At 39.2% G+C, this 26,002-nt stretch overlaps 2 protein-coding genes and 1 pseudogene across 2 annotated transcripts; all 3 read left to right on the forward strand.

The window, feature by feature from the left end:
- The first annotated feature begins 6,448 nt into the window (after positions 1–6,448).
- Positions 6,449–11,112, forward strand: LOC104590682 (uncharacterized). Its single transcript, XM_010249409.2, has 9 exons — positions 6,449–6,967; positions 7,643–7,829; positions 7,948–8,081; positions 8,174–8,286; positions 8,368–8,614; positions 9,147–9,302; positions 9,477–9,556; positions 9,652–9,701; positions 10,850–11,112. The coding sequence occupies exons 1-9, from the start codon at positions 6,551–6,553 to the stop codon at positions 10,981–10,983; spliced, it is 1,518 nt and encodes a 505-aa protein (XP_010247711.1). The 5' UTR covers positions 6,449–6,550; the 3' UTR covers positions 10,984–11,112.
- Positions 11,113–13,148: 2,036 nt separating this feature from the next.
- Positions 13,149–14,527, forward strand: LOC148802251 (adenylate isopentenyltransferase 5, chloroplastic pseudogene; annotated as a pseudogene).
- A 6,760-nt stretch (positions 14,528–21,287) lies between these two features.
- Positions 21,288–23,795, forward strand: LOC104590692 (uncharacterized). Its single transcript, XM_010249422.2, has 9 exons — positions 21,288–21,714; positions 21,870–22,056; positions 22,148–22,281; positions 22,367–22,479; positions 22,596–22,842; positions 22,954–23,112; positions 23,213–23,292; positions 23,401–23,450; positions 23,552–23,795. Exons 1-9 carry the CDS (start codon positions 21,298–21,300, stop codon positions 23,683–23,685), a joined length of 1,521 nt encoding a protein of 506 aa, XP_010247724.2. The 5' UTR covers positions 21,288–21,297; the 3' UTR covers positions 23,686–23,795.
- The last annotated feature ends 2,207 nt before the right edge of the window (positions 23,796–26,002 follow it).

A 26,002-nucleotide genomic window follows, 5' to 3' on the forward strand; every position in this document is an offset into this window, starting at 1 on the left:
TACAACTCTAAAACATCGCCCTCTTCGGGCCGGGTTAAGACCAATATGTTAGCGAGGTACTTTTTGAGCTCGACGAACGTGAGCTGGAAATCTTGGGTCCATTCAAACCCTTTGCTTTTAATTGCCTTAAAGAAAGGTAGGTAGTGGTCTGCCGATTTGGACATGAAGCGGCTCAGAGCAGCTATTCGGCCATTCAGCCTCTGAACCTTCTTCACTTTTCTGGGTGGTCTCATGTCTAGGATGGCCTTTACTTTGTCTGGGTTGGCTTCAATGCCGCGCCGGTTAACAATGTATCCAAGGAATTTACCCGAGGTGACACCGAAGACACACTTATTCGGGTTCAACTTCATATTAAATCTACGCAGAATTTCAAAAACTAAATGCAAGTCTTATATTAAGTCGCATGAAAACTGGGTTTTGACGACCATGTCGTCTACATAGCACTCTATTTTTCGGCCAATCAATGGCTCGAACAACTTATTTACAAGTCTTTGAAAGGTTGCCCCGGCATTTTTTAGCCCAAAGGGCATGACCTTGTAGCAGTACAGACCAAGCTCGGTTATGAAGGCAGTCTTTTCTTCATCAGCCGGGTCCATCCTGATCTGGTTGTAACCTGAATAGGCGTCTAGAAAGCTCAGCAACTCGTGCCCCGAGGTCGCGTCCACCAGACAGTCGATCATAGGAAGTGGGAAGCAGTCCTTTGGGCAAGCTCAGTTCAGGTCGGTGTAGTCGACGCACATGCGCCATTTACCATTAACCTTTTTCACCAGAACGGGGTTGGCCACCCAGCTCGAGTAATGGACTTCCCTGATAAAATCAGCTGCAAGGAGCTTCCCGACCTCCTCATCGGCTGCCCTCCATCACTCTGGGCTAGGTTGCGTTTCTTCTGTCTAACGGGCCTGACTACAGGATCAGTATTTATCTTATGAGTTATAATGCTAGGGTCTATGCCGGGCATTTCCGCCAAGGACCATGCAAAAACATCTAAATTTCTGAGTAAAAAGCGTACCAATTTAGATCGCAGAGGCTCCTCAATGGAAGCACCAATCTGGAGTGTTCGGGCTGGGTCCTCCGTCGAGGCTGGGATGGAGACAGTCTCTTCTGTCGGCGCAACTCGCTCCTCGCTCTACTCCGTAGGTCGCTCCAGCTCGAGGTCATCGGCCACCTTGGCTTTCCCTTTGAGGGCGGCAACGTAGAAATTACGAGACTCAAGCTGGTCACCTCGCGCTATCCCGATTCCGTAGTCCGTGGGGAACTTCATGGCTAGGTAGTAAGTGGACACCACAACCCGTAAGGCGTGGGTAATCGGCCGACCTACTATGGCGTTATACGGGGAGGGGGTTGCGACCACTAAGAAATCGTGGCTGAGCCTCACTATGCTAGGCCAAGTGCCGACTTCCACAGGTACTGTGATCCTTCCCAGGGGCCTGACTTCCTCTCCGCTGAAGCCTACCAGGGGAGTGTTCGCGGGCTTCAAGTCACTCTCTTGGAGCTGAAGTTGGTCGAAGGCTACTTTGAAGAGGATGTTTGCTGAGCTACCTGAGTCGACAAGGACGCGCCTGACTTCAAAGTCATTGATTTTCATCTTTATGATGAGAGCGTCATCATGGGGGTAGTGGACCCCACGTGCGTCATCTTCTGTGAAGAAGATTGGGTTTTCCATCCTTGGCCGCTTCGGGGGGTTCTATTCTTCCCTGACGGCCTCGCGAGCTGCAGCTGAGGTGCAGCCTGCCACGATTGAACCACCAGCTATCATGTGGACAGTCCCCTGAACTGGTCTCTCTTCGGGGGACTGCTTCTGCGTCTATTCTGCCTACCTGCTGGACTCGGGAGCGTCCCTACTCTGCTCCCCCTGCGGACCTGCTTTATTATTACTATTATTATTTTGTACATTTTTTTCTCAGATACCCGTGACGAATGAGCTCCTCTATCTCGTCACGGAGGTTTTTACAGTTCTCGGTGCTGTGACCGTGATGTTTATGAAAACTACAATACAATTTTTTATTTCTAACATTAGGGTCTGCCTTCAGCCGGGGTGGCCACTTCACATACGGGGCATCCTTGATCGCCATGAGGATCTTGGCCCGCTTCGCGTTGAGGGGCGTGTAGTCCCTTTCTACTGCTGGAGCTCGGAAGGGCTGGCTTGGCTTTGCCCCTTGAGCTTGGTCCTTCTTCTTCTTGCTATCGCCCTAAGTTGAGGGCTCTGGTTCCCTTTTCCTTTTCTCGAGGGCCTGTTTGCCCTTCTGGTAGATCTCTTCCTCCGTCCCGATAAACCAATCTGCGATCTTAAGGAACTCAGTCACGATCTTGGGCTGATTGACGACCACATGCCACTTGAACTCTTTGTGGGTAATACCTCGCTTGGCTGCGGTGAGGCGAACTGCAGGGTCAAGATCGGATATCTGTAGACAAGTGTCATTAAACCGCTTGATGTAACTCCGAATGGACTCCCCTTCCTTTTGAACTATGCCGAGGAGGCTTTCTTGAGTTCTCGGGCACCTCTTGCTGGTGACAAAGTGGGAGGTGAAAACTTGCACGAACTGTGCCCAGCTTCTTACCGACCCGGGTGCGAGGTTTCGGTACCATGTGCGGGCTACCCCTTTGAAGGTGGTTGAGAAGGCCACGCACATGCAGGATTCACTGGCCCTTGCCTGGTGCATCTGGGACTGAAAGGCGTCCACATGATCATTCAGATTGAAGGATCCATCATACTTGTCCAGTGGAGGGAGGTTGAAGTCTCTTGGCATGGGGACATCAAGAAGTTCTAGAGACAATGGGGAAGGAACTGAGAGGAGAGGAGTAGCTTTTACTTCACCTGAGCTCACCTCCTCTTTACCTTTGAACTCAGGCGAGACATGGGTAGCAGTTCGGCGAGCTCGCCGCGTCTTTGTTGCTGCTTTGCTGGCTCAGCGTTGGTGCTGTTTGCTTCAGTGTTACCGAGCTCGATGGGCTCGAACTGCTGGTGGTAGCTCTGAACCGAAGGGCCCTGCCTGGTGTCTGCGGCTAGGACCTCAAACGGAATTTCTACGAGCGGGAGCTTGAACTGCGAGTGCTGGGGCGATATGGGCTTGGCTGGCTAGGAGGCCTCCAACCTGCCCACAAGCTGCGAGGCGGGGGTGGCCGGCCTCTCCTTTCTGCCATGTGAAGAGGCTTGGCTCTTGGAGAGATCCTGGGCGTGAGAGGCTTCTCCCCGGCGAGGTCGTTCGCTTCGGCGGGAGGGCTTGGTCTGCTTCGAGGCCGGGTGCCTAGGAGGGAGTGGCTGCTGGGCCTGAGGCAAGGAAGGGAACTGCTGCTAATACTGGTTCTGAGAGACCTGATGCAACACTTGTTGCTAGTAGAGTTGGAACTGCTGCATTTGAGCTTGCATGGCTCGCATGCACTGCACTAAGTCTTCCAACTGATTCTGGTTGGTCGTTGGGGGCACAACCGAAGGTTCAACAAAGGTCGCTCCAACTGTGGAAGGGAGTGGAGCGTTCACGGGTGCCACTGTGAGAGGCACATTCAAACTGGGAATTCTGTCCACAGAGAGGGGGACGGTGAACTATCCGATACAGATAGTGGGAAGCTGGGGTTGCTCTCTAGAAGCATTCTGGTTGGCACCACACCCGGCGTTGCTGGAGGAGGCCATGAATGCTAAGTTCTCGAAAGGAAAATGTAGAAACTTAGAGGAAGGCTTTTTTGAAGCGTTTCCCACAGACAACGCCAATGATACTGTGCAATCTAGGCACTCCTAGCGGGCAGCTGACTGGCTCCTCGTTGGCGATGGACGATACCTAAGAAGATGACGATGAAGGATTCCCGGGGGACATGCCCGGTGGGAATACTCTGATGCTTAAGTTAGAACGCTGGAGAGAATAGTAAAGAGTGCAAAGGAGGCTAAGAGTGTAGGTCGCGCTAAATCACTGAGTTAGCTCGAGAGAAAGTTCGAGTAAGTTCAAGATAAGATATCAAATATTTGAGAGAGAGCCCTTTCCTTCAACTAGGGGGTTCTTATATATGAGTGTTCTTGTCAAATCGGGCGTAACCACCACTGGACCTCTGTCGCAGTTGTTATCTGCCAGGGCTGCACAGGTAACCATTGCAGTGTACTACCCAATCGAATGAGTGACATGTCCTGGAAGGACAGACACGCCACCACCTGTCAAGAGACGTGGGCGCAGATTTGTCGGGCTGGCAGGAACTGCTCCATCGGTCAGGAGATGTGGCGCAGCCTGACGTGTACGGTCTTGTCAGATAGAAGCTTCCTGAAAATATCGCGTCGCTTAGTAGCGAGCTGCCCTGTAGCGAGCTACCCTGTCGCGAGCTACCTTATCGCGAGCTACCTTGTAGCGAGCTCCTGAGGATATTGCGAGGTGATTCCTCCTAAAGTGGCCCCTTAGGCAGTTTTTCTACCTAAGTATTGGAGCGAGCTGGTTACCCTAACTCATGAGCTGGGATAGACTTGTCTCAGAGTATTCCCTTTCAGTACATCAGGGGTCCTATAGCTCGCGCTGTAGTGGGCTCCCCCTGTAGCGAGCTATGACATAGCGATATGACGTAGCGAGTTGTCCTGTTGACTCGTTACTTAGTCGCGATCAGGCTGTGATGCTGAGCTGTTACTTGTGCTGAGTCATGTCCACGTGTCATTGTCTCAAGGGGTCGGGTCAAATCACCCTCCATCAATTCTGTTTTGATCTATAGGACAGGGCTAGTAGGCTAGTCACCTATTAGCTGAAGCCGTTTCCTCCAAGGGTGTGAATATAGGTTGCACATTGAATTGAGTGTGGAATTTTTTTTTTTTTCGAAATGAGTCTGGAGGAAATGTTTTCCGGATGTGCAGCTATTGCAGGGCTGCAAATGGAAAAACTTTGGCTGTTGAGGGCCAACAACCTTTCTTGTTGAGAGAATTTCTAGGTTGGGCACAATACCATAAGAGTGGGTAAATTAATAATTCCCTTCTGATTTCTTTCGAATAAAAATAAAAGTATGACCGTAAATTGGTGAACTGCCATGAACATGCCTTGGCCCCAATAACCCAGAAACTCTTTCAACAGAAAAGGCTGTTGCCCCAATAACCCACTGCAAACGGATTGGATTGGATATAAAATTGATTCATTCATATTTGAATAGAATTCAGATCGCAATTGGATATTAAACAGTATAAATAAACTAGACTAAAAAATGATCAAAATTTTATACATTATTAATAAAATGAAATAAAAATGAATTTAATATTATATTTTATGAACAGAATAAATTCAAAAAATACTTGTATAAAACTTAAAACTATGACAATTTAGTGAAAATACACATACACCATGTTCAATTATAGATATAATATAAATTTTAAGTATATATGGACATATATATTTAAATCGAATATTGAACCATATTATATCAGATCGGATAGGGGCGTATCCATATTTGATGCAATTATATGAATCATATTCGGATCACCCTTAGTTTGAATTCAGATTCGGGTAATCTATATCATTTTCAGCGGGTGGGTAAGTTGCTTGCCCACTGTTCAAACTTCTCTGAAAAATTCGCTTTCCTGGAACCATTACAGCACAATGTGAGAACACGAGGATATTGGCCAATTATCCGGTTGACTAACAACAAAATATAGGCAAACTAATGATTAATACAGCTGCACATCAGCAACATCTCAATTATCATGGGTATCCGGGAACCGCTATGGGTAATTAACAATGTTTCCCAAATCGGACTGGATGGTCAGATCAGAAAAATCGGGCATCCGTCACTTGATTGGTTTCGTTTGTAAATCATTGATTTAATCAGTAAACCATTGACCTAGGTGGTCAGGCCACCGAACCGTCCCACTCAGAAACAGTTTTTGGCCATTTTTTAGGTTTTTTAAATTTTTTTATTTTTCCATCAGAGCGGACTGTCCGTTCAGACAGGACGGTCGGATAGTTCAAACCTGGCAACCGAACTCAAAACGGCTCCCTGTCGATCCGATTTTAAAAACCTAGGTAATTAACCAGCATATCCGGAGTCTCCTCTTTGACTGAGTAAAGCAAGCATGCGCGTATGCGTGAATGCAGTAGGTCCAGTGTCTACAGTCCTTTCAAAGCAAGCAGCTCAGCCTGCCGCGAAATACAAGGAAATTTCAGCCCGACGACCCTTCAAAAGGAGACAACCAATCCATAAAGTCTATTCCCGTCGGTTTTCTTCCATTCCTAAATTTCCAGGTCAATTTTGCTAATACGTCGAAGAAAGCTCAAGAAAATGAAGTGGTAACAGTGATTTTCCCACCATCACGCTAGGCTACTCGATCTGATTAAAGAAAAATTGATTCGATCATTTTATTATAAACTAATCTTGAACCCAGAAATTGAACGGTTTGGATTGACAAAGGGTATGTTGGCATTACAGTTATCTCTTTGTCTCTAATTCATCTTTTAATATTTCTGCGGAGAGAGAGAGAGAGATTGTATATAAATATGGATTTAGTCATCTCTTGTACACCACGGCTCTGAGTGCTATACAAATTTTGAAGAGTCGTTGGGATTTGTGCAGTTGAGAATTCTTGTGTTGTTTGGAAGATATGGTCATTAGCATGCAGAGAATTTCAGCAATTCAATGGCGTTCATGGCTGTTTCTTCTTCTCATGACATGGGCGTCTGCAACTGCAACAGAGCTGAAGGCGCCCAGCCTTGGCGTGAAAGAACGAACCAGAAGGGTGCTGAGTCTTGAGGCCTCTGAACCATATTCCTTCAGCTCGGAGGATTTCAAGGACTATTTCTATGAACAGACTCTCGACCACTTCAACTACCGGCCTGAAAGCTATGCCACCTTCAAACAAAGATACGTTATCAACTATAAGTTCTGGGGTGGTGCAAATTCTAGTGCTCCCATCTTCGTCTACCTGGGTGAGGAGTCACCTTTGGATAACTATATTGATGCTATTGGCTTTCTGACTGATCATGCCCCTAAATTCAACGCTCTTGTTGTATTTATAGAGGTAAAGGAAGGAAAATTACTTTCCAATTTGATCAATCCTGCATATGGGATTTCACCTTTCTATCTTCTTAATCTGTTTTTGGTTTCCATGATTCCGATTTTTTGTTTTTGTTTTCAACCTAAGATCACTGTTTGTTAAAATTCTGAACTCCCCTTATCATCTACATTAGGGCTGTCAATGGATCAGGAAAACGGGTTCAAAGATGCCAAAATGGGTACCCTCCTTAGACTACTAATTGGGAGTTGGGACCAATATTGGGTAATGGCCTTTTTTTAATGTATAAATAAAATATAGCGATTCAAACCAGACCCAGACCCGCTATGGGTATTAGACCCGGAACTGAGACCGCAATTACTGGGGTGGGTTCTGATCAAGGAATTTTTAAAATTTGTGGGCTCATTTCGAAAGCCTAAACCCAATATAGTGTAAATAACTGGACTCGAAAATCTTATCCACCGACTCTTCCCACATCCCTACCCACACAACACGACAGGCGCATTGGAAATAACTCTCTTATCTTTCATGGGAGATGTTCCCAATAAACGGTGATAGTGTGTTGTGGGTAGGAACGTGGGTAAAGTTTATGGGTAGGAGATCTGGCATCTAACTTGCATAGTTTACTAACTCTATTAAGTCTCTTAGAACCATTATTGAGAGATTTGAATTCCTTCACAGCATCGCTATTATGGTCAATCAGTCCCCTTTGGCTCAATGGAAGAAGCCTTCCAAAACGCCAGCACACTGGGATACTTCAGTTCATCCCAAGCACTAGCAGACTATGCAGAGGTGATCCTTTACATTAAGAAAAGCCTATCTGCAGAGAGTTGCCCTGTGGTTGTCATTGGAGGATCCTATGGTGGAAGTAAGTAATTACCTATCCATTAAGGCTGTGTTTGGTTTGATAAAAAATAAGAGAAAATTCGACATGATTACATACAACTGAGCTTGTTGATCTTGTTTCCTTGATCTTCAATTTTCAGTGCTTGCGGCATGGTTTCGCCTAAAGTACCCCCACATCGCCCTCGGGGCATTAGCATCGTCGGCACCGATTCTTTATTTCGAAGATATCACACCACAAAATGGATACTATTCCATTGTCACCAAGGATTTTAGAGTAAGCAACTGAACTCAGACTGTTCAATTTAATCTTACTTCAAATTCGCACTAGGGTTTTTAGCTTTAATTCTGTTAATTCCCTTGGTGCAGGAAACCAGTGAGAATTGCTATAATACCATTCGCCAATCATGGTCTGAGATTGACAAAACTGCATCACAACCTAATGGTCTTTCAGTTCTTACCAAGAAATTCAAGACTTGCTTGTAATTGGACTAAACCTTTACAAAGTTGTTTTCATCATGTAGCTGCACGTTTAAATGCTAACACTGTCTATTCTTCCTTAGTCCACTAAATTTGTCATCTGAGCTCAAGGACTATTTGGAAACAATATACAATTCAGCTGCCCAATATGATCGGCCTCCAACATTTCCAGTCTCTGCGATTTGTAGTGCCATCGACAACACATCTAAAGGAGCTGATCTTCTGAGTAAAGTCTTTGCAGGTTTAGTTGCTTATAAAGGAAACCAGTCGTGCTATGATACAAAGGAATTCAAATACTCGACCGAAACAAAGAGAGGATGGAATTGGCAGGTATTTGAGGTTTATGCTTTTTTGAACACTAGGGTTGTGTTTAGCCGTTTCTACCTGAAACTTTTTGGGTTGATCGATACAAAATGGTGAGAGATTATCACATCACATATAAGAGTCACATCAGCTAGAATGATCAGACTTCGCCCCCGAGAAACCTTGGAGGGAGATGTTTGAGGTTTATGCTTTTTTGAACGCTATGGTTATGTTTAGTACTAATCGTTGTTTCTACCTGAGACCTTTTGGGTTGATCAATATAAAATGGTGAGAGATATGTGTTATCACATCACATATAAGAGTCAATTCTAGCATTAGACTTCGCCCCCGAAAAACCTTGGAGGGAGATGCTCATCAAGTTGACATTTCTAAGAATGGTGTGTATGATACATCAGTTTAATGCCAATTTGTATTGATAAATCAAAGAGTTTTAGGTATGGTACCAAACACAACTTAAAGATGTGTATGTGTCTCTCTTTGAATACTCAGTGGTTCAATATTTGTTTTATTTAACTATATATGGTGGTATATCCATTAGAGATGTAGTGAAATGGTAATGCCCATTGGCCGTGGTAGCAACGATACTATGTTCCAAGCAGCACCCTTTAATCTAACGAACTTCAAACAAAGATGCAAGCGTCTCTATGGTATCAGCCCCAGGTCTAATTGGATCACCACTCAATTTGGTGGTCATGTAAGTCTCTCTCTCTCTCTCTAAAATGCTGTATTCATACTCATCTTCTAAGTCTTAAGCCTTATATATGGGATTGGTTACATGAATCTCCTTTCACCATATATTCCTTTCTGTTCAGTGCCATATATGGAATCTACCCAATCCAAAATCCTCATTGTTTATATAAAATTTCAGGATATTGAACTTGTTTTGAAGAGATTTGGTGGCAACATCATATTCTCAAATGGACTTAGAGATCCTTACAGTAGTGGAAGGTAACTTGTCACAAAACTTTGTAATGTATTATTGTTTTTCTATTTGTGTTCTTCTTAACCAAATAATGAGATTGGTTTATTTGTCTCCTGATCAGTGTCCTCAAAAATATATCAGACAGTCTTGTAGCCATATATACTACTCAAGGTATGTCTTTGACACCTTTTATTTTATGCACTACTTTTAATTAAAAATTATTACATTGTTTTTGAGATGAGAAGAAATCTACAGCCTAAAAGTTCTTGGCAAATTAAGTACAATTTTGGTCCATTTATTTGCAAATACATGGAAGGAAAAAATGTAAAGTTCTGGTTTATTTTTTCTTCATATTTTACATGACTTTGCTTTTAAGTTTTATTTTAGTTCGTTTCAATGTTTTTGAACTGCGGTTGATCTGGACGGTTGGACTGTTCAGCCCGAGAACCATCCAGGCAACCGGTTCCATTTTACTCCAAACTCGGTCCCTAGCAAAAAATGTTGAATTGGTCAATAACCCATTGATCTGGACGGTCGAACCATCAATCCATTTGACCCATTCAACGATTTTTGGCCATTTTTATTTTAACTTTTTGTCAGAAAGGTCCATCCATCGTTCGAACCAGACGATCGAACTGTCAACCCGAAAACCAATGGCCATAATGGTTCCAGTTCCGAATCAGTTTTTAAAACATTGACTCTTTTGCTTCAGACATTTGACTCATTTGCACACTCATTCTTTTGCATCAATGCAAATGAAATTGCATTCAAACAAACTAAGCCTTTACAAAATTTCCATTATCAATAGGTTTATTACTGTTAGAATAAAAAAAACACAGTTGAACCATCTGGTCAGACCAGTAGGCCCATCACCAACCAAGTTTCTGGGTCGGTAGCCCCGAAACTGTTTACTTGCAAAGAAAAGAAAAACTTGGTCAACAATTCGTTGATTTAATCACTAAATTGCTGAATTGTTTGACCAAGTTAGTAAGTCATAAGTTAGACATCAATTATTTTTTCTCTTTATTTTGTATATTTTATCCATTTCTATCATTAATAACACAAATTCTCATTTATCAATTGTCACACCTATTTTTATTTAATATGATAAATATATAATATTAGAGACGTCTAATTTTTTAAACAATTTATAATGTTTCTATATTTTATTTTTATTTTTTCATTTATAATATTATTAATTAACCCGTTTAAGCCAAACAGTCAATTGACCGACCCACTAATTAGAAGAAAAAGTGATTCAATTTCCAAATTATTTTATCAAAATATTGAGTAATAAGTCTAGCTTGTTTAATTTGCAGGATCCCATTGCATGGATATACTCCCAGAATTACCAGATGACCCTAAATGGTTAGTCATGCAACGAAATCAAGAGATCAAAATCATTGGCCAATGGATCAAACAGTATTATATGGATCGTCTGGCAAATCATTGATATAATTGTATCAGATGATTGTATTCTTTCAAAAAATAATTGTATCAGAATGGCTTATATTGTTACGATTCATCATATAGCCTTTTGGAAAAGCCAAATTGAAGTATTGAATTGGTTTTTAATATACAATTTCTTCTGATTTTTTCATGCATAAAATACAAAAATTGGTATTCATTCTGATTCCGCCATTGAACACCCGGTTGAGCAAGGCTTAGAAGATGATAATGAACAGTTTGGATCAAGTAGGCACAACATTGTAAGTACGTTCAATGAGCATTTGAAATTTCTTTTGACACTTGTCTCTTAAAATACCCTCGCCCACTCTTGAAAAAGATTAAAACCTACTTTTGACAGTTGTCAAAATACTTATCAAGTGCTCATTTAACGTGTTTACTTATGTTGTACTTACTAGATCCAGTCTCGATAATGAATGAGGTATTTTAGAGAGAGAGGGAGAGATGGTCACTCAAATTGTGAACAAAGTTAAAAATATCATAATATATCGATGCATATTATACTATATGTTTGGTTTTTGACTCCACTGATAGGATGAAATACTTAAAACCGGGAAAATCTATGATTCCGGGAAGACATGGTACTTTGAGCCTTGCATATGAAGATGCACGATCTAACCTCTCAGAGTGTTGATTTAGCTTTTTCTTGAGTTATGATGAATTGGTAGCACTCAAGATGAAGAAAGAAGAAGAAGAAGAATGGTGGTTGGATTATGTTGAGCATTTATCAATTTTTGAATGGGCCCAAGCCTGAACCGAACCAGAGTATGTAGTTGAAATCCTTCAATTTGGACAGCCTATTTTTGCACTTGGACAACAAAGACTGCAATGAGGCGTTTTATTTGTATCTTCTATAGATTGGAATGCCAGAAATGACCTTGTTTTGTGTAGTTCCCAAAGAACACTATAGCAGATGTTTTGACCAAATTGGTCCAAGTTATCCCATCACTGGATCAGAGGGAGAATGGCAGATCAGCAGAAACAATGAGTTGTATTGCAGTCAGAATCCATTTGAGGAGCTTAGGCTATGTTTGGTTTGAAGGAAAAGGTAGAAAAACCTTTACAAAATTTATATAGGTTTTCCTACCTTTTCCTTCCTTTCTCTACTTTTTCCTTCAAACCAAACACAGCCTAAAATAGGGGTCAAATCATCAGAAGGTTTTTAGATCTTTCAAATTTTTTATTACAGAGATCTATTTGGAAATTGCTTAAATTGGGAGCCCAATGTGATGATTGCAAGCAACACTGCCAAAATCAGGAAGATGCTCTTCTTTACATGAAATAAGTCACCTTCAGAGATGCTAGGGTTTTATTTGCTTTTATTCTTTCTTTCTTTATTTGTTTCTTTCTTTCTTTGTTTCTTTGTTTCTTTGTTTCTCTTTTAAGGGATGGTAATTCATCCAAAATTAATGGGCCTACAATGGTAGGGGTGTAACTTGGGTAGGTTCGGATTGAAAAATTGTCAAAATTTGAATGAGGATGAACCCGATGTACTTGAAAATTCTCTTGGTTTACACCCCTACTTCTAGCCGGAAATTCTCATTTGAAAAAAGAGGTGAAAATTGAACTGCTACCAGCCCATTGAGCTGAAACATTTGCTAAAAGACCTATTTTGATACTCAGGTTAATTAGGCCAGTGGGCCTTAAGCTTCTCCGCCCAACTTGCACATTCGTTTATTTGTAAAGCAGCTAGTGCAAATTTATGGAAGTGCAAATCAATTTACTTTTGCTTTGGGTTTACTTTGTTCCAGGTTTTACATCACCTCATTTTCACTGCAAACAGTTAACACAAAGTTAAAACAATTATAAACCAAAATTTGCATTAAATTCATTCTCACTCCCATACTTTTTGCACAAGTGCAAATGAAATTGCATTGCAAACAAACTAAACCTAACCATGAATTCTTTTTTGGTAGAACACCTAAACATAGATTGGTTCCTACATACATTTACCTTGATTTTGGATGCCAAATGAGAGCTTGGACCTGCTACCCACACGTATCCCCATTGGCCTTATGTTCTTATAGATTTAATACATTTTTAGATTAAATATATGTTTCCATGATTATCACTTAAGGCTGCGTTTGGTAGAGGTGTAAATCTAAACTTACACCGAGGATTATTACACCGATGGGTTCATGAGAGTGTAAAATGGGAATCGGATGTTTGTCCCATTTTACACTCTTTTCATTGAGGTAAAAGTCCACTGCAACCGAGAGATTGCAGTCCTTGCCGGTCGACCAAGAAACAGAGCACCGCGAGCGGCGTATTAGACCCAGAAATTGGTGACCGGGTGTGGCGTATCAGACCCAGTTTTTGCACTTGGCTGCTTCTGTTGAAGCTCCATCCAAGAATATAATGAGAGCTTGCAATCGCACCAGTGGACGATCTTGAGTTCCGATCGAGGTACAACTGTTGCTTCCTTTGGGTGGATGTGTGCTTGCCTGTGCTCCACTCATCTGTGTCCAAGTGAGTGGGCTGCATGGTTGAGGCCAGGTTGGTGGACCAGTTGCGGAGGTTCTTTGAACCGAAAGCCGACTATTCTCGGGGAATTAGGCGGGCCATTGGGGTGTCGGAGATGGACTGGTTCCTCTGAGTAGAAGCCGCAGCACCGGCGGACGAAGAAACCCTGTCGATACTCCTCAAGGAGGTGATCGAGGAGATCAAGGTGAACACCTGCACGTTAACCCATTGCTAGTTGCAGAAAATTTATATGCACTTCCTCGATGCCACCGAAGTGCTCTTGAAGCACGACAAGGAAGCAGAAGAAGCTTGGGAGAAGCTGGTGGCAGGGCCATGCACCAACATTGTTAGACATTTCTTCTACAAAGCCGAAGACCACACTCCCACCGCCTCCACCGCTGTGGCAACCATCAAAGCAATGGTCATAGGGAAGGCAACCACTGCTGTTCTCATCGCCGCCTCTCTGTTCTCTTAAGAGGAAGATGATGAACAGATAACCATTGTTGTCGCCGCCTCTCTATTCTCTGTTCTCGTCGACGGCCAACCTTGCCTCAGTAGATTGATCGGTTCTTGCCCTAGCAACACTGCTGTCGCCGCCTCCCTGTTCTTGTCAAATTGCATATTTACCAAATGCCTGCAAAATCGAACCGGGGTGCAAAGTTTACTCCGATTCGATTTTACACCTCTACCAAACGCAGCCTAAAAAAATAAATTAAACTAAATAAATAATAACATATTAATAGCTTTATACATGTAACTTGTAAAAGGTTATATATATTGTATTCAACTCTTGTTGATGCCGGAAAGACTTATAACTAATAACCGGTATCAAAAAATGGTTACCAATCAACTCGATCTTCTTAATCAGAATTCACGAGGGTTTTGATGGTCAAAGCCTTTCCGGTATCATATCCTTCTGGCATCGTAGATTTTGCCATGTATTTACATTAATGTTATTTCAACTTTAAATTTAGCGTTGTCAATGTATGTGTAAGATTTACGAGAGTTTCTATATGTTTCAATGCATGTCTAAATCTCGCAACCATATCTATGTGTAATTGTCTCACAGTTGGCTTGGCTGTGCTTAGCGACATAAAACAGTAAATTTTGCTGCCTGAGTGGCTTCCCAAAAATATGTCAAGCTTTGCATCCCCCCAGTTATGAGCGTGCAAGGAGAAAGATGTATTGCCTGGGCCTTGGGCCTTCATTAATGCTTGCTCAGATTGATTTGATAATCACCAAGTCTGAGTCTACTTGAAGAAAAATGCATTCAAAACCTCTATTCCTTGCCTTACTCATCTGGTCAACATTGGCCCAGCCAAGTTGATGGAAAGTGAAGCACTTTTAATAGCTTTGATGAACTGAGTCGAGTAATCACAATCGAAGCCTCTACCACTATCCAAATGGGCATCTTTTCAGAATGCCCTTCTCTTTCAATCAATAATGTTGTTATTGATTCAAAAGCAAAAGTCCTTTTGTTCTTTCTTGGAGGGGACCTATCACCTATGATTTCCCTTCGGTGGGGGAAAAATTTTAGGTCTGTATCAAATCCAAACCCTCCCAAGGCCCCAGATAGCCTGGAGAAACATTGGGTAATGGTGGCCATTTTCTTTTCTTTTATTGGGTAAATTTCACATACGGACATACCCCACCCCCCAATCAGTTTGGGGGGGTCTATCACTTTACTCCCTGAACTATTATTTTTTTTTATTTATTTTTTTTTGTGTCAGATTTCTCCCATACTTTGCATTTTCCTAATAGTGTGAACTATGAGTTGGCAATTACAAAATTGCCCATAACAGAAAATTGCCCGTAGCAGGAGACCTTACCAACCAACCAGTGGACACCTTGCAATGCAGTCATGTAAAATTAATTAAGTGCGTACCAAATAACATCTAAATCTAGGTCATCAAAATAGCACCCTAAGATCTGTCAATATTTCAAGTAATCTCATCCATACAAGTAATACATGAAAATATCTATAATTAATAAATCTAGGCCATATAAAATAATGTATCAAGTAAAAACTATAAATGTGGACCATCAAAAAAACCTATTGAAATCAGTTAATAAATCTGAATTATCCAAATGGTGCATCAAAATTTCACCAGATCTAGCCTATGTAAATGATGCATCAGGGCTTTTCGCTTTAAGATCATGATTGGAAATGTGGGTTATTTATTAATAAAGCACTCCCTATAGTTTTATGGATTTACCAAAACTTATTCTATAGTTTGCATTTTACTAAAACACTTCCTATACTTTGCATTCGATCTGCGGTGGAAAATGACAGTTAATAAAAACAAACATATTTTAGTGAAAGGTGAATTAAATAAACAGATTACAAACCGTAGAATGTGTTTTAACAAAACAAAAACTATATGATATATTTAATTAAATCCATAAAATTATACGGGGTGATCTAGTAAATGACCATTTTTAATAATATTAGTAGAAAATGGTAAAATCATCTTCCAAATCAAGAAAAGGGCATTTTGGGATTTTTAAAATAATTGACAAGGCATATAGGTCCATTTCTTTAATGGAATGATAATGAGGCCTTTGTGATAACCAGGTGAAAGCTTTTAGGGGGAAGGGGGTCAGTCAAATGATTGATAAAGGCGCACACATAGAGAGAGATCAGGCGAGAAGGAATATATATATATATATATATATATAGTGGAATACAGGTTGATGAAGCTGTCTAGATGGATTTGATTAAAGGGCACACACAGAGAGAGACCAATGAAGGCAGAAATAGTGTAATACAGGTTGATAAATTTTGTAAAGGAATGATAAGGAATGATTCTTTTCACATGAAAGAACCACATATCCTACATACATGTGTGAAAAAATATTAAACTTCTTATGATAACATAGACAATATAGGTGTTTGGAACCTTTGTTGAAAAATGGCACCACATCTGTCATGCTTGAAATCTGTTTTCTGAGGAAGCATTCACTGTTTAATTGATTGTTTTAGGAAAAATGTTTTTTTGGACTAGGTCTTGGAAATTGGGAAAGGCACTGTCAGAGAAAATGTCTTTTTTGATGTTTTCTCATTTTTATGGCACTAAAGAAACAATGCGGGTTCCAAAGACTGCCTAAATGATCAGCTCATGTTATATGTTCTAAGAAGTGTTTTAAAATCTGATTCGGAGGCTGAACCGTTTTTGCTAAGGGTTCATTTGAGCTGAGTCGAGCTGAATATTTGGCTATTTGAGCTCAGCTTGTAGGAATGGTATATCAGGCTCGAGCTCGGCTAAATTCATAGCTTGCAAGTTCAAGCTCGGCTCTGCTCGAGCTTGACTATAAACCAAGTGTTTTTTTGAAAAAATAGAAATTATATGTATAAAATTATTTTTTTTTTATTTTTTAGACAAAAAAATAAGGATTAAAAACTATTTAATATTATTTATACAAAAAATAATTATAAAATGATTTTTATTTTACATACAAGAAAATAAGAATTATAAAAATGATTTACTATTATACTAATATATAATAAAAATGATTTATTTAATACTACGCTCGCGATCCTCACGAGTCGAGCTTCACTGGGTCGAGCTCAGCTTGATTAACAAACGAACCTATATAATGGGCTCAAAAGCTTGGTTTAAACCGAGCTGAGCCAAGATCGAATAGCTCGTGAAAGGCTAGGCTTGTGGCCACTCCTAGTTTTTTCCTCTGAGTCATGGGTCACCGGTTCGATTGGCCGAGTCAAACAGTTCAGATCATACCACATCGACATATATGTATATATGTGTGTGTGTGTGTGTGTACAAATACATATTTTATCAATAAACAATGCATAATTATGTTTTAGATATTATATATGTATTATTTTATATTTAATTTATGTTTTTTAGTTCAGTTTTTAATTTTTTATCTATAAAAATATTAAAAATTGCAATTTGAGGCCAAAAAAATGTTTTTTTTTGCAAAAATAGCGGGGCAAGGCGCCTATGACACATTAGGACACATAGATATCTCGATAAGTTATCCAAAATAAAAAATTACCTCAATTGAACATTGGAGTGCAGAATTATGGCCTCCCGAAGTTTGCATACATAGTTAGATTGGACGGTTTATGACAAAGTCAATGGTTTTTGGAATTTCTTTGGGTTTTACTCGAAGCAGACCCAAAATCTTAACCTATGACGGTTTAAACGGTTCAACCAGTCAAGAACCAGTCGAATCAACGACAGGTTGAAAACACTGATTCTAAGGGACCATGGATTAGGATCTGGGGTAGACCTTGTCCCCAACAAATTAAGTAAATGTGCAGAAACAGTTATGAACCTAGACCCTTTTTATTTTATATACTTAAAATGTAGTTGTCCATGTCAGATTATTCTCTCTCTTTCTCATATTGCCTTCCAACCCCTTTGCGATTTTGCGTCTTTTTTGAATTTAGGAAATAAAAAATTAAACATGAGGCTATTTACACAACCATACAGTTTCCTTTTTAGGAAACTAATGTAATTAGGGGTCAGTTTGGGTTTACCCGAGTTACCATTTTACACTGCTTCAGGCTTAGGCCTTAGGGCTGGGCTTTTGATTAAAACCCAACCCAATCCCATCCAAATTGCACCCCTAAATGTAATCACTCTATCGGATAAAATCCAATATGACCTGATTTTAATTGATAGCCATACTTCTAACTTATTATTTGACAACAAGCTTACTTAGTTGTTAAATTTCCTAATATGATAATATTACAAGTATATTTATGCTACTATAAAAAGTGGTAACACCCCTATAGGCTTCTAGACTTTTTCTTGACTAAAATGAGAATTTAATCTATCTCTATTGTGAGGGCAGAAAATATAATTTAGATGCCGCATTTCAATTCATTTTCTTATTAAGTCCCATATTTAGAGGTGATCATTTTTGGCTTAGCTCAGAAATTCTAGGCTTGGGCCTAGGTTTTGTGTTCAAGCTTGGCTAAGGCTTGGGCTGACCCACAGTTTATTAATATAATACATGCATTTAATAATTTAATATAAAATTTGAGTCCAGCCCCAAAATTCCTTCTCATTGAGAGATGCATAGGGGTACACTTTGGATACACATTGATACAATTTGGAAATAGTCAAATTAATAATTGCCTAAAGCTAGGTCTTAGATGAGTTTAAACACAAACTCTAATAGTTCACGTGAAGTATTAACTATTGAGAAATGTTGGAAAAAGGTAGAATAACTAAGATATGCACATATATCTTAGTTTTCATTTGACAAGTATTTATATCTTAATTCTTAGGAAACCAAAATAAAAAGTTATTGAGAGGAGAGGAGAGAACTAGTGGTATACGTTTTTGAGGAGAAATAATGGGTATTAATTATAGAAAAAAAATGTTGAATTTGAATTAATAATTTACTTGTAGGAGATGATGATAGAATATGAGAAGCCAAATTTGAGCAAAGAACAAAAAAAACATCAATTTAAACCAATCAAGTGAAGATATAATAAATTAATCGAATTATTGATCAAAGCAACCCAATTTGCAATTAAGACTTTATTTGGTACCATTGCCATTTCTACTTGCAACATTTTTTGTTCATTAATACAAATTTTTGAAAATGTGTCTTGTTACATAACATAAGATAACCACTTCCACTAAAAAAAATATAGGCATTGAAAATGTGTCTCTCCTCTTCTCTTCTCTTGCTCGAACGAATGGCCAGAAAATCGTACAACCCTAAATCGCTAAGAAAATTGCAAACCCTAGATTTTCTTCCCAACTTTCTTGCTCGTGAAGAATAACTTGTCTTATTCTTTAAAATTTCTCTACTGGAAACCAGAGAACTTGCTCGTGAAGAATAACTTGCTCGTGAAGTCTATCTTGTAAATTTCTCAACAAGGTTCTCTATGGACAGAGAACCTTCTATCTTTTCATTTGTCAAACAGGGAAGGGAATTCAATTTTTGGTCGAACAAGAAGAGGAATTCGTACGCGGGAAAAATAAATTTTTCCCTCCCTGCGTTTCTTCACACCGGTTCATTATAAGGTTAAACCAGTTTATTTCCGGTTTATAAAATAATTCACCGAATGTACATTAAAAACCGTCGTGCCAGTTTTTAAAATGAAACTGGTAGCTCTAAACCACCGAATGTACCTTAGATATACCTATAGCGGCGGTCACAAAGACCGCCAGCTCTAAACCACCATCTTTGACCCTTTTCTTGTAGTGGTAGAAACACCAAATTTGATCTTTCAGTACCAAATGTTGTATTGATAACTCATAGCATTTGTGGTATCAAAAAATATATTATCATAAAATTTGTATCGACCAACCTTAAATATTAGAAGTTGAAATGGCAATAGTACCAAACACAACCTAAGAGATTAATGAAAATAATTTGTGAAATACCCCAACAATGATTGATTTCCACTCTTGTACTATTTTCAAAGAGAGTAAAAACTTTTTTATTCTTTTTTTTTAAATAAATAAAGAAGAATGTTTCTCAATGAGGAGAAACCAGCTGAATGGAATAAAAAAGACCATCTTCATATGCCATCAAATAAACTTGAATAAGACAAAATAAGTCAACTTATTGGCTTCCCTCTGGACCAGTTAGGAAGAATCTTCTACTAGCTGACAATTGACATTATGCCATTTCAGTCAATAAGTTTTAGATTTTGAGCGGGTTAAGGAATTGAAGAATGTTAAATAGAACCATAAAACATAAGATAAGAAGATAGAGTATGAAGAGGTTCTCTCTCCAGTCCAGTCCCCACCCACTTTCTCTCCCTCTGGACCATTTAGGAAAAGAATCTTCTAGTGCCTGACAATTGACATTATGCCATTTCAGTCAATAAGTTTTAATTTTTTAGAGGGTTAAGGAATTGAAGAATGTTGAAATTAAAATCATAGAAGATAAAACATAAGATAAAAAGGAGTATGAAGAGATACTCTCTCTCTCTCTCCAGTCCCGTCCCCACCCACTTTCTCTCCCCTCACACAATTACAGACCTAATTCCCACAAAATGTTCTCTTCCTCCAATCCCACCTCTCTCTATCCCTGCAACCCAAAATGCTCTTTTCCTTTAAAGTGGGAAACATATTCAATTGTCTCTTTGTTCTTTGAATTAATTTAACATTTTTAAGTATATATTTGGCATCGATGCTCAGATGCAATGTTGATGTGTGGGTTGGAAGTACTATTTTCTGAGAAAATGGTGCATTTTTTTGTTTAGAATCATTGCTGCCAGGTGCAGCTCCAAGAAATTTTTTGGAGCAACAACTTTTTCTATTTGGTACTAATGCTCTAGGAATTATTTTCAGCATTGGTACCCATTATCTTTTGTCACATCACTGCCACCTCACATCCATGTTGGCAGCAACGAGGTGCAGCTCCAAGAAATGTCAAATTTGGCGTTGCTCCAAACCATGCCTTTCAGATTTCTGAAGCATGGCTTAGAGCACTGTTTTTTTATGGAAAAATGATTCCAAATACATGCCCGTTTCCCTGAAAACCATTTTTTCCGACGTGGCGCTGATGTGGTATTGTTTTCTAGAGCAACGACAACGATGCCAAACAGAAGCTAAATATTTCAATTAGAAATTAATGACGTTGGCCATGAGGTCGCACCAAAGATTCAAAACTGAAATGACTGTGAGGCCGGAAGGATTTGAAGCCCTGTCCATTCTTCTTTATTGCTCAGCAAGAAAAAGTGGATCCCACCCTTGAGGATGGATACCCAACAGATTCCTTGCTCATGGAGACATGTAGCCCCAAACCACATTTGTGCAGACAAGATAAAGAATTGAAAAAGACAACCAAATGCTCACTAACTGGTCTATAAATATAGTGGGATATAGTCTCTGAACTCATGTTGAGTTCAATCATGGCCTCTTACCCTCTTAAAATCCCAGTCTTATGGCTTCCACCATTGCTTCTGCTCTTCCTAACATGTGTTCCTGCAACAGGAATAAAAGTCCCAAGACTCGGTGTAGTTGGAAGAACCACCAGAGTGAGGAATCTGGGTACAACCAAAACTTCCTCTACTTGGGACTTCAAGAAGTTTTACTACACCCAGACTCTTGACCACTTCAACTACAGGCCAGAAAGCTACAGAACCTTTCAACAAAAATACGTGGTGAGCTTCAAGTACTGGGGTGGAGCCAATGCTAGCGCCCCAATCTTTGCTTACCTTGGATATGAGGCTCCTTTGTATGATCAATCTCCTGCTACTGGGCTTATCCTCGATAACGCTCCCAGATTCCATGCTCTTGTCATACACATAGAGGTACAGAGAGAGAGATAGAAAAAGAGAGTGAAAAAAAAAAGAGATCAATCTCCTGATTGCCAGTTCATTAATTCTTCTGTTTCTTCTTTTAAAGCACTCATTCCAGAAAAATGGAGTTTAATTCTTACCATGAGAGGATATTGCTTTCTAACCAGCACCGTTTCTATGGAGAATCCATTCCATTTGAGTCGAGGGATGAAGCATTGCGAAATTCTAGCACCCTTGGTTACTTCAACTCAGCTCAAGCTCTAGCAGATTATGCAGAGATAATTCTAGATTTAAAGAAAAACTTATCTGCAGAGACCAGCCCTGTGATTGCTGTGGGAGGATCATATGGTGGAAGTAAGAAACTCAGAATCGACCCATCACACAAAACTAATTGCCCAATTAAAAGTATTTGGTTGATAACCATCTATTAGCTCTTAATTTTCAGTGCTCGCAGCATGGTTTCGCCTGAAATACCCACACGTCACTGTTGGAGCACTAGCTTCATCAGCACCGATTCTGTACTTTGATGATATTACACCAGAAAACGGATACTATTCGATTGTCAGCAAAGGTTTCAGAGTAAGTATTCAAATTCAACCAGTCATCAAATTCTTCATAAGATCTCAACAAATTGATTCTGTTGGCTTTGTCTTGAGTTGCTCAGGAATCCAGTGAGAGTTGCTACAAAACCATAAAGCAATCATGGTCTGAAATTGATGAACTTGCCTCACAATCCAATGGTCTTTCGCTTCTTAGCCAGAAGTTCCAGACTTGCTCGTAAATATATGAACTAGTTTTGTTCAGAATTTTCAATCAATCATCTCAGAATTAATTCCTCTCTAGTCTCCAATAATTAACTTGTATTAATCTGTGTTGGTATTTTTCTTGTTAAGGGCTCTGAACAAGTCTTCCGAGCTGAAAGGTTACCTAGAATATGTATATACAGATGCAGCCCAATACAATGCACCACCGGAATATCCTGTTGATAGAATTTGCAGTGCCATTGATGGGGCGTCTGAGGGTACAGACATACTTAGCAGAATATTTGCAGGTGTTGTTGCTTCTAGGGTAAATAGTTCTTGTTATGACACTAATGAATACAATTATCCGACTGAAACATTTGTGGGCTGGGATTGGCAGGTAATTAGTGAACCTTTTCTCATCAACATATCTTCCATTCACCACCACCACCACCACCACCATCGTTAACATGCAAAGATATACTTACTATAGGATTTCCTTCTGACTCAGACATGTAGTGAGATGGTATTTCCCATTGATCATGGTAGAGATCCCACCAGCATGTTCCCAGCATCAACTTTTGTTTTGAGGGACTACATCGAGGACTGCAATCGTTCATATGGCGTCCCACCGAGGCCCCATTGGATCACGACTGAATTTGGTGGCCATGTATGCTTCTTATGGAACTTGGGCACTTTTCCTCTTCTGTTGATTTGTTGCAGAAAGTTTCTGGGTCTGAAACTTAGGCCACCTTTTCTGTGCATCGCAGGATATCAAATTAGTTCTCAAAAGATTTGCCAGCAACATCATATTCTCCAATGGACTGAGAGACCCTTATAGCATTGGCGGGTAGAAATTAAAAACTCAACCCAGGAAATAAGAAATTCAATATTCTAGTTTTCTCAATTTACCTGAGCAAATCTCTTGATTCTCATCAGTTTCTGTCACTCATCACAGGGTGCTGCAAAACATATCAGACAGTGTCGTAGCGTTGGCTACTGTTAACGGTGTGTCCTCACTCCTTTGGTTCATCAATTTTGAAAGCTGTAAGGGTATTTGGAATTTTTGTTTGCACTCTGGATACTTAAAGGAATTATTCAATTTGCAGGGTCACATTGCTTGGATATACTATCTGAATCGCCGAATGATCCAAAATGGTTATCCATGCAAAGACAATCAGAAATTGAAATCATCGAGGGATGGATTGAGAAGTACTATGCCGACCTTGCTGCACACCACTGATAGGAGTTTGTTCATTAATCCCCAATGGAAGGAGTTATATCATCTTTCTGAGAAAACAATATTGGCACAAACTGCAACAAAATAAATGAAATAAAATCTAGTCAACGCAAGTCCAATTAATTTCCTCTCCCCCCCCCCCCCCCCTCTGACATAGAAAAACAAGTTTCTTTAAATTCTTGCTTATATGAATGTCCATCTTCATTTTAAAATAAAAAAAAAAAATCCACTCCTTTCTCCTATAAATCAAGAAAAACCAAGTGAATCCTTAAATTTATATTTTTTAGAAAAAAACCTTTCTCGTTTCATCCAAATATTGAATCCACATAGAAAATTTGCAAGGATCTATTAGAGCAATATTATATTTAGAAAACTAATAGTTTTTTTGTAAGTTAACTGATGGAACTCTAATGGAGAGAGTATTTGTCACAAAGTGAAAGTTCATGGGGTAATTGTCAAGAATCTTTGTAATCTACCTTCTTTTTTAAGTATTAGCAACTAAACCCGTGCAACGCGTGCGCCTAATAAAAGTTAGGTTTTTGTTGGCAAGGTTTTTGGTGACAATTTAGGTTCAGGATAGGGTTCATATTTAGAGATGAGCAAAAGTTAGGCTTTGGTCGCCAAATTTTGATTTTTGGCATCAAATTGATTTACACTAAGGTCCATATTTAGAGTTAGCCAGAAGTTAGGTTTCGATTGGTAAATTTAGGTTTTTGGCATCAACTTGAGTTTAGGCTAAGGCCTCATATTTTAGAGTTAGGCATAAATTAGGTTTTTATTGGCAAAATTAGGTTTTTGTCATTAATTTGAGTTTAGGATGAGGTCTATATTTAGAGTTGGTCATGGATTGGCCCTTAACATGACTCAATCCATTTAATTTATTGAGAATAAAAGGGGTTGGAAGTGTGTGTGTGTGTACTAGTGTGTGAGAGAGAGATTTAAGAGTGTTCATATTTAAGAAATTAATGATCAACTTTACTAGAGACAATTGAGACCTAAGAGGGTTTTATATTGACTTTTTATATTTTTTATTTAATTTAAAAATAAAACCAAATGTGTGAGAAATGAGAGGAGGAGGTTTATGTGAGCTCCTGTTAAAAATATATTTTTTAAGAGAAAAATAAAGTAACAATGATTCACCAAGTTTAATTTTATATCTTTCTAGATCTTTACATATAAAAAAGTAGAAATTAAAATAATTTTCTTTTCATTTTAGTTATTGAACTTCAAATTTATTGCTTTTTATATAGCTTATATGTTATAATAAATACATAAACCAACTTATGGTGGCTCAAGGCTTAGTATGAGATCAATAACAAACTTAAAAAAAAAACAATTTCAAAAATGAATTGATAAAAAGCTCATTTTAAGTGCTTTCTTACTGCATTTTATTTTTGAATTAGAATAATTCATGAAACAAATCTACATTTAATTAATAAAAAAAAGAGAGAGAAATTTTGTGATAACCTATGGAAACTGATAACCCATGTACTAGCTAGTTGGGCAAATTTGGGTTTGACATTATTTTGTGTCAAAGCTAGGGTTCATATTTTGAGTTGGCTCTTAACCTAACACAATCCATCAAATTTTACACGCACCCTACTTTGTTAGAGAGCCAAAAGGGATCAAGAGAGATTTAAGAGGAAAAGAGGGATTTAGTGGGGGGGAAGAGAGAGATTTAAGAATGATCTTATTAGAGAATAAATATGAATTTGATGAGAGACAATGAAGACCTGTGAGGGTTTTAATTTTGATTTGTAATATTTTTAATGATTTAATTTAAAAATAAATAAGCACATATGTGAGAAAGGAGAAGAGGATGAGGTACATGCATGTGAGCTCTTTGGTTTGGCCCTTAACCCCATTATACTCTTGTTTTATTAGAGAGGATCAATAGTTTCAAAATTATTTAATAGGAAATAAGGGATTTAATGGGGAGAGGGGTGACGATACAAACATTGTCTAATGAAAGAGGGGGATTAATAATGCATGGGGTTGAATAGAAATTTGGATGGGTTTGGATTGGCAAATTTAGATTTTGACATCAGATTGGTTATAGGCCAAGCTTCTTGTTCAAGGTTGATCCTTAACCCCACCCAACGTCATCTAATTTATAGGTACCCATGTTTTATTAGATAGGATCAAATGAGTTTCAAAAAATATATCTAATAGAAAATAAGGGATTTAATGGAGGAAAGATGTTACAACATTGACCATTGAAGGGAGGGGGAAGGGGAGCTTAAGAACGATTTTATAAGAGAAATGTAATTACATGTTCTCATAGAGAAAATTAAGACATAAGAGGGTTTTTAATATTTCA

The sequence above is a fragment of the Nelumbo nucifera genome, chromosome 2 (assembly GCF_055504915.1).
Source record: "Nelumbo nucifera cultivar China Antique chromosome 2, China Antique-T2T, whole genome shotgun sequence".
Taxonomy (NCBI): Eukaryota; Viridiplantae; Streptophyta; class Magnoliopsida; order Proteales; family Nelumbonaceae; genus Nelumbo; species Nelumbo nucifera.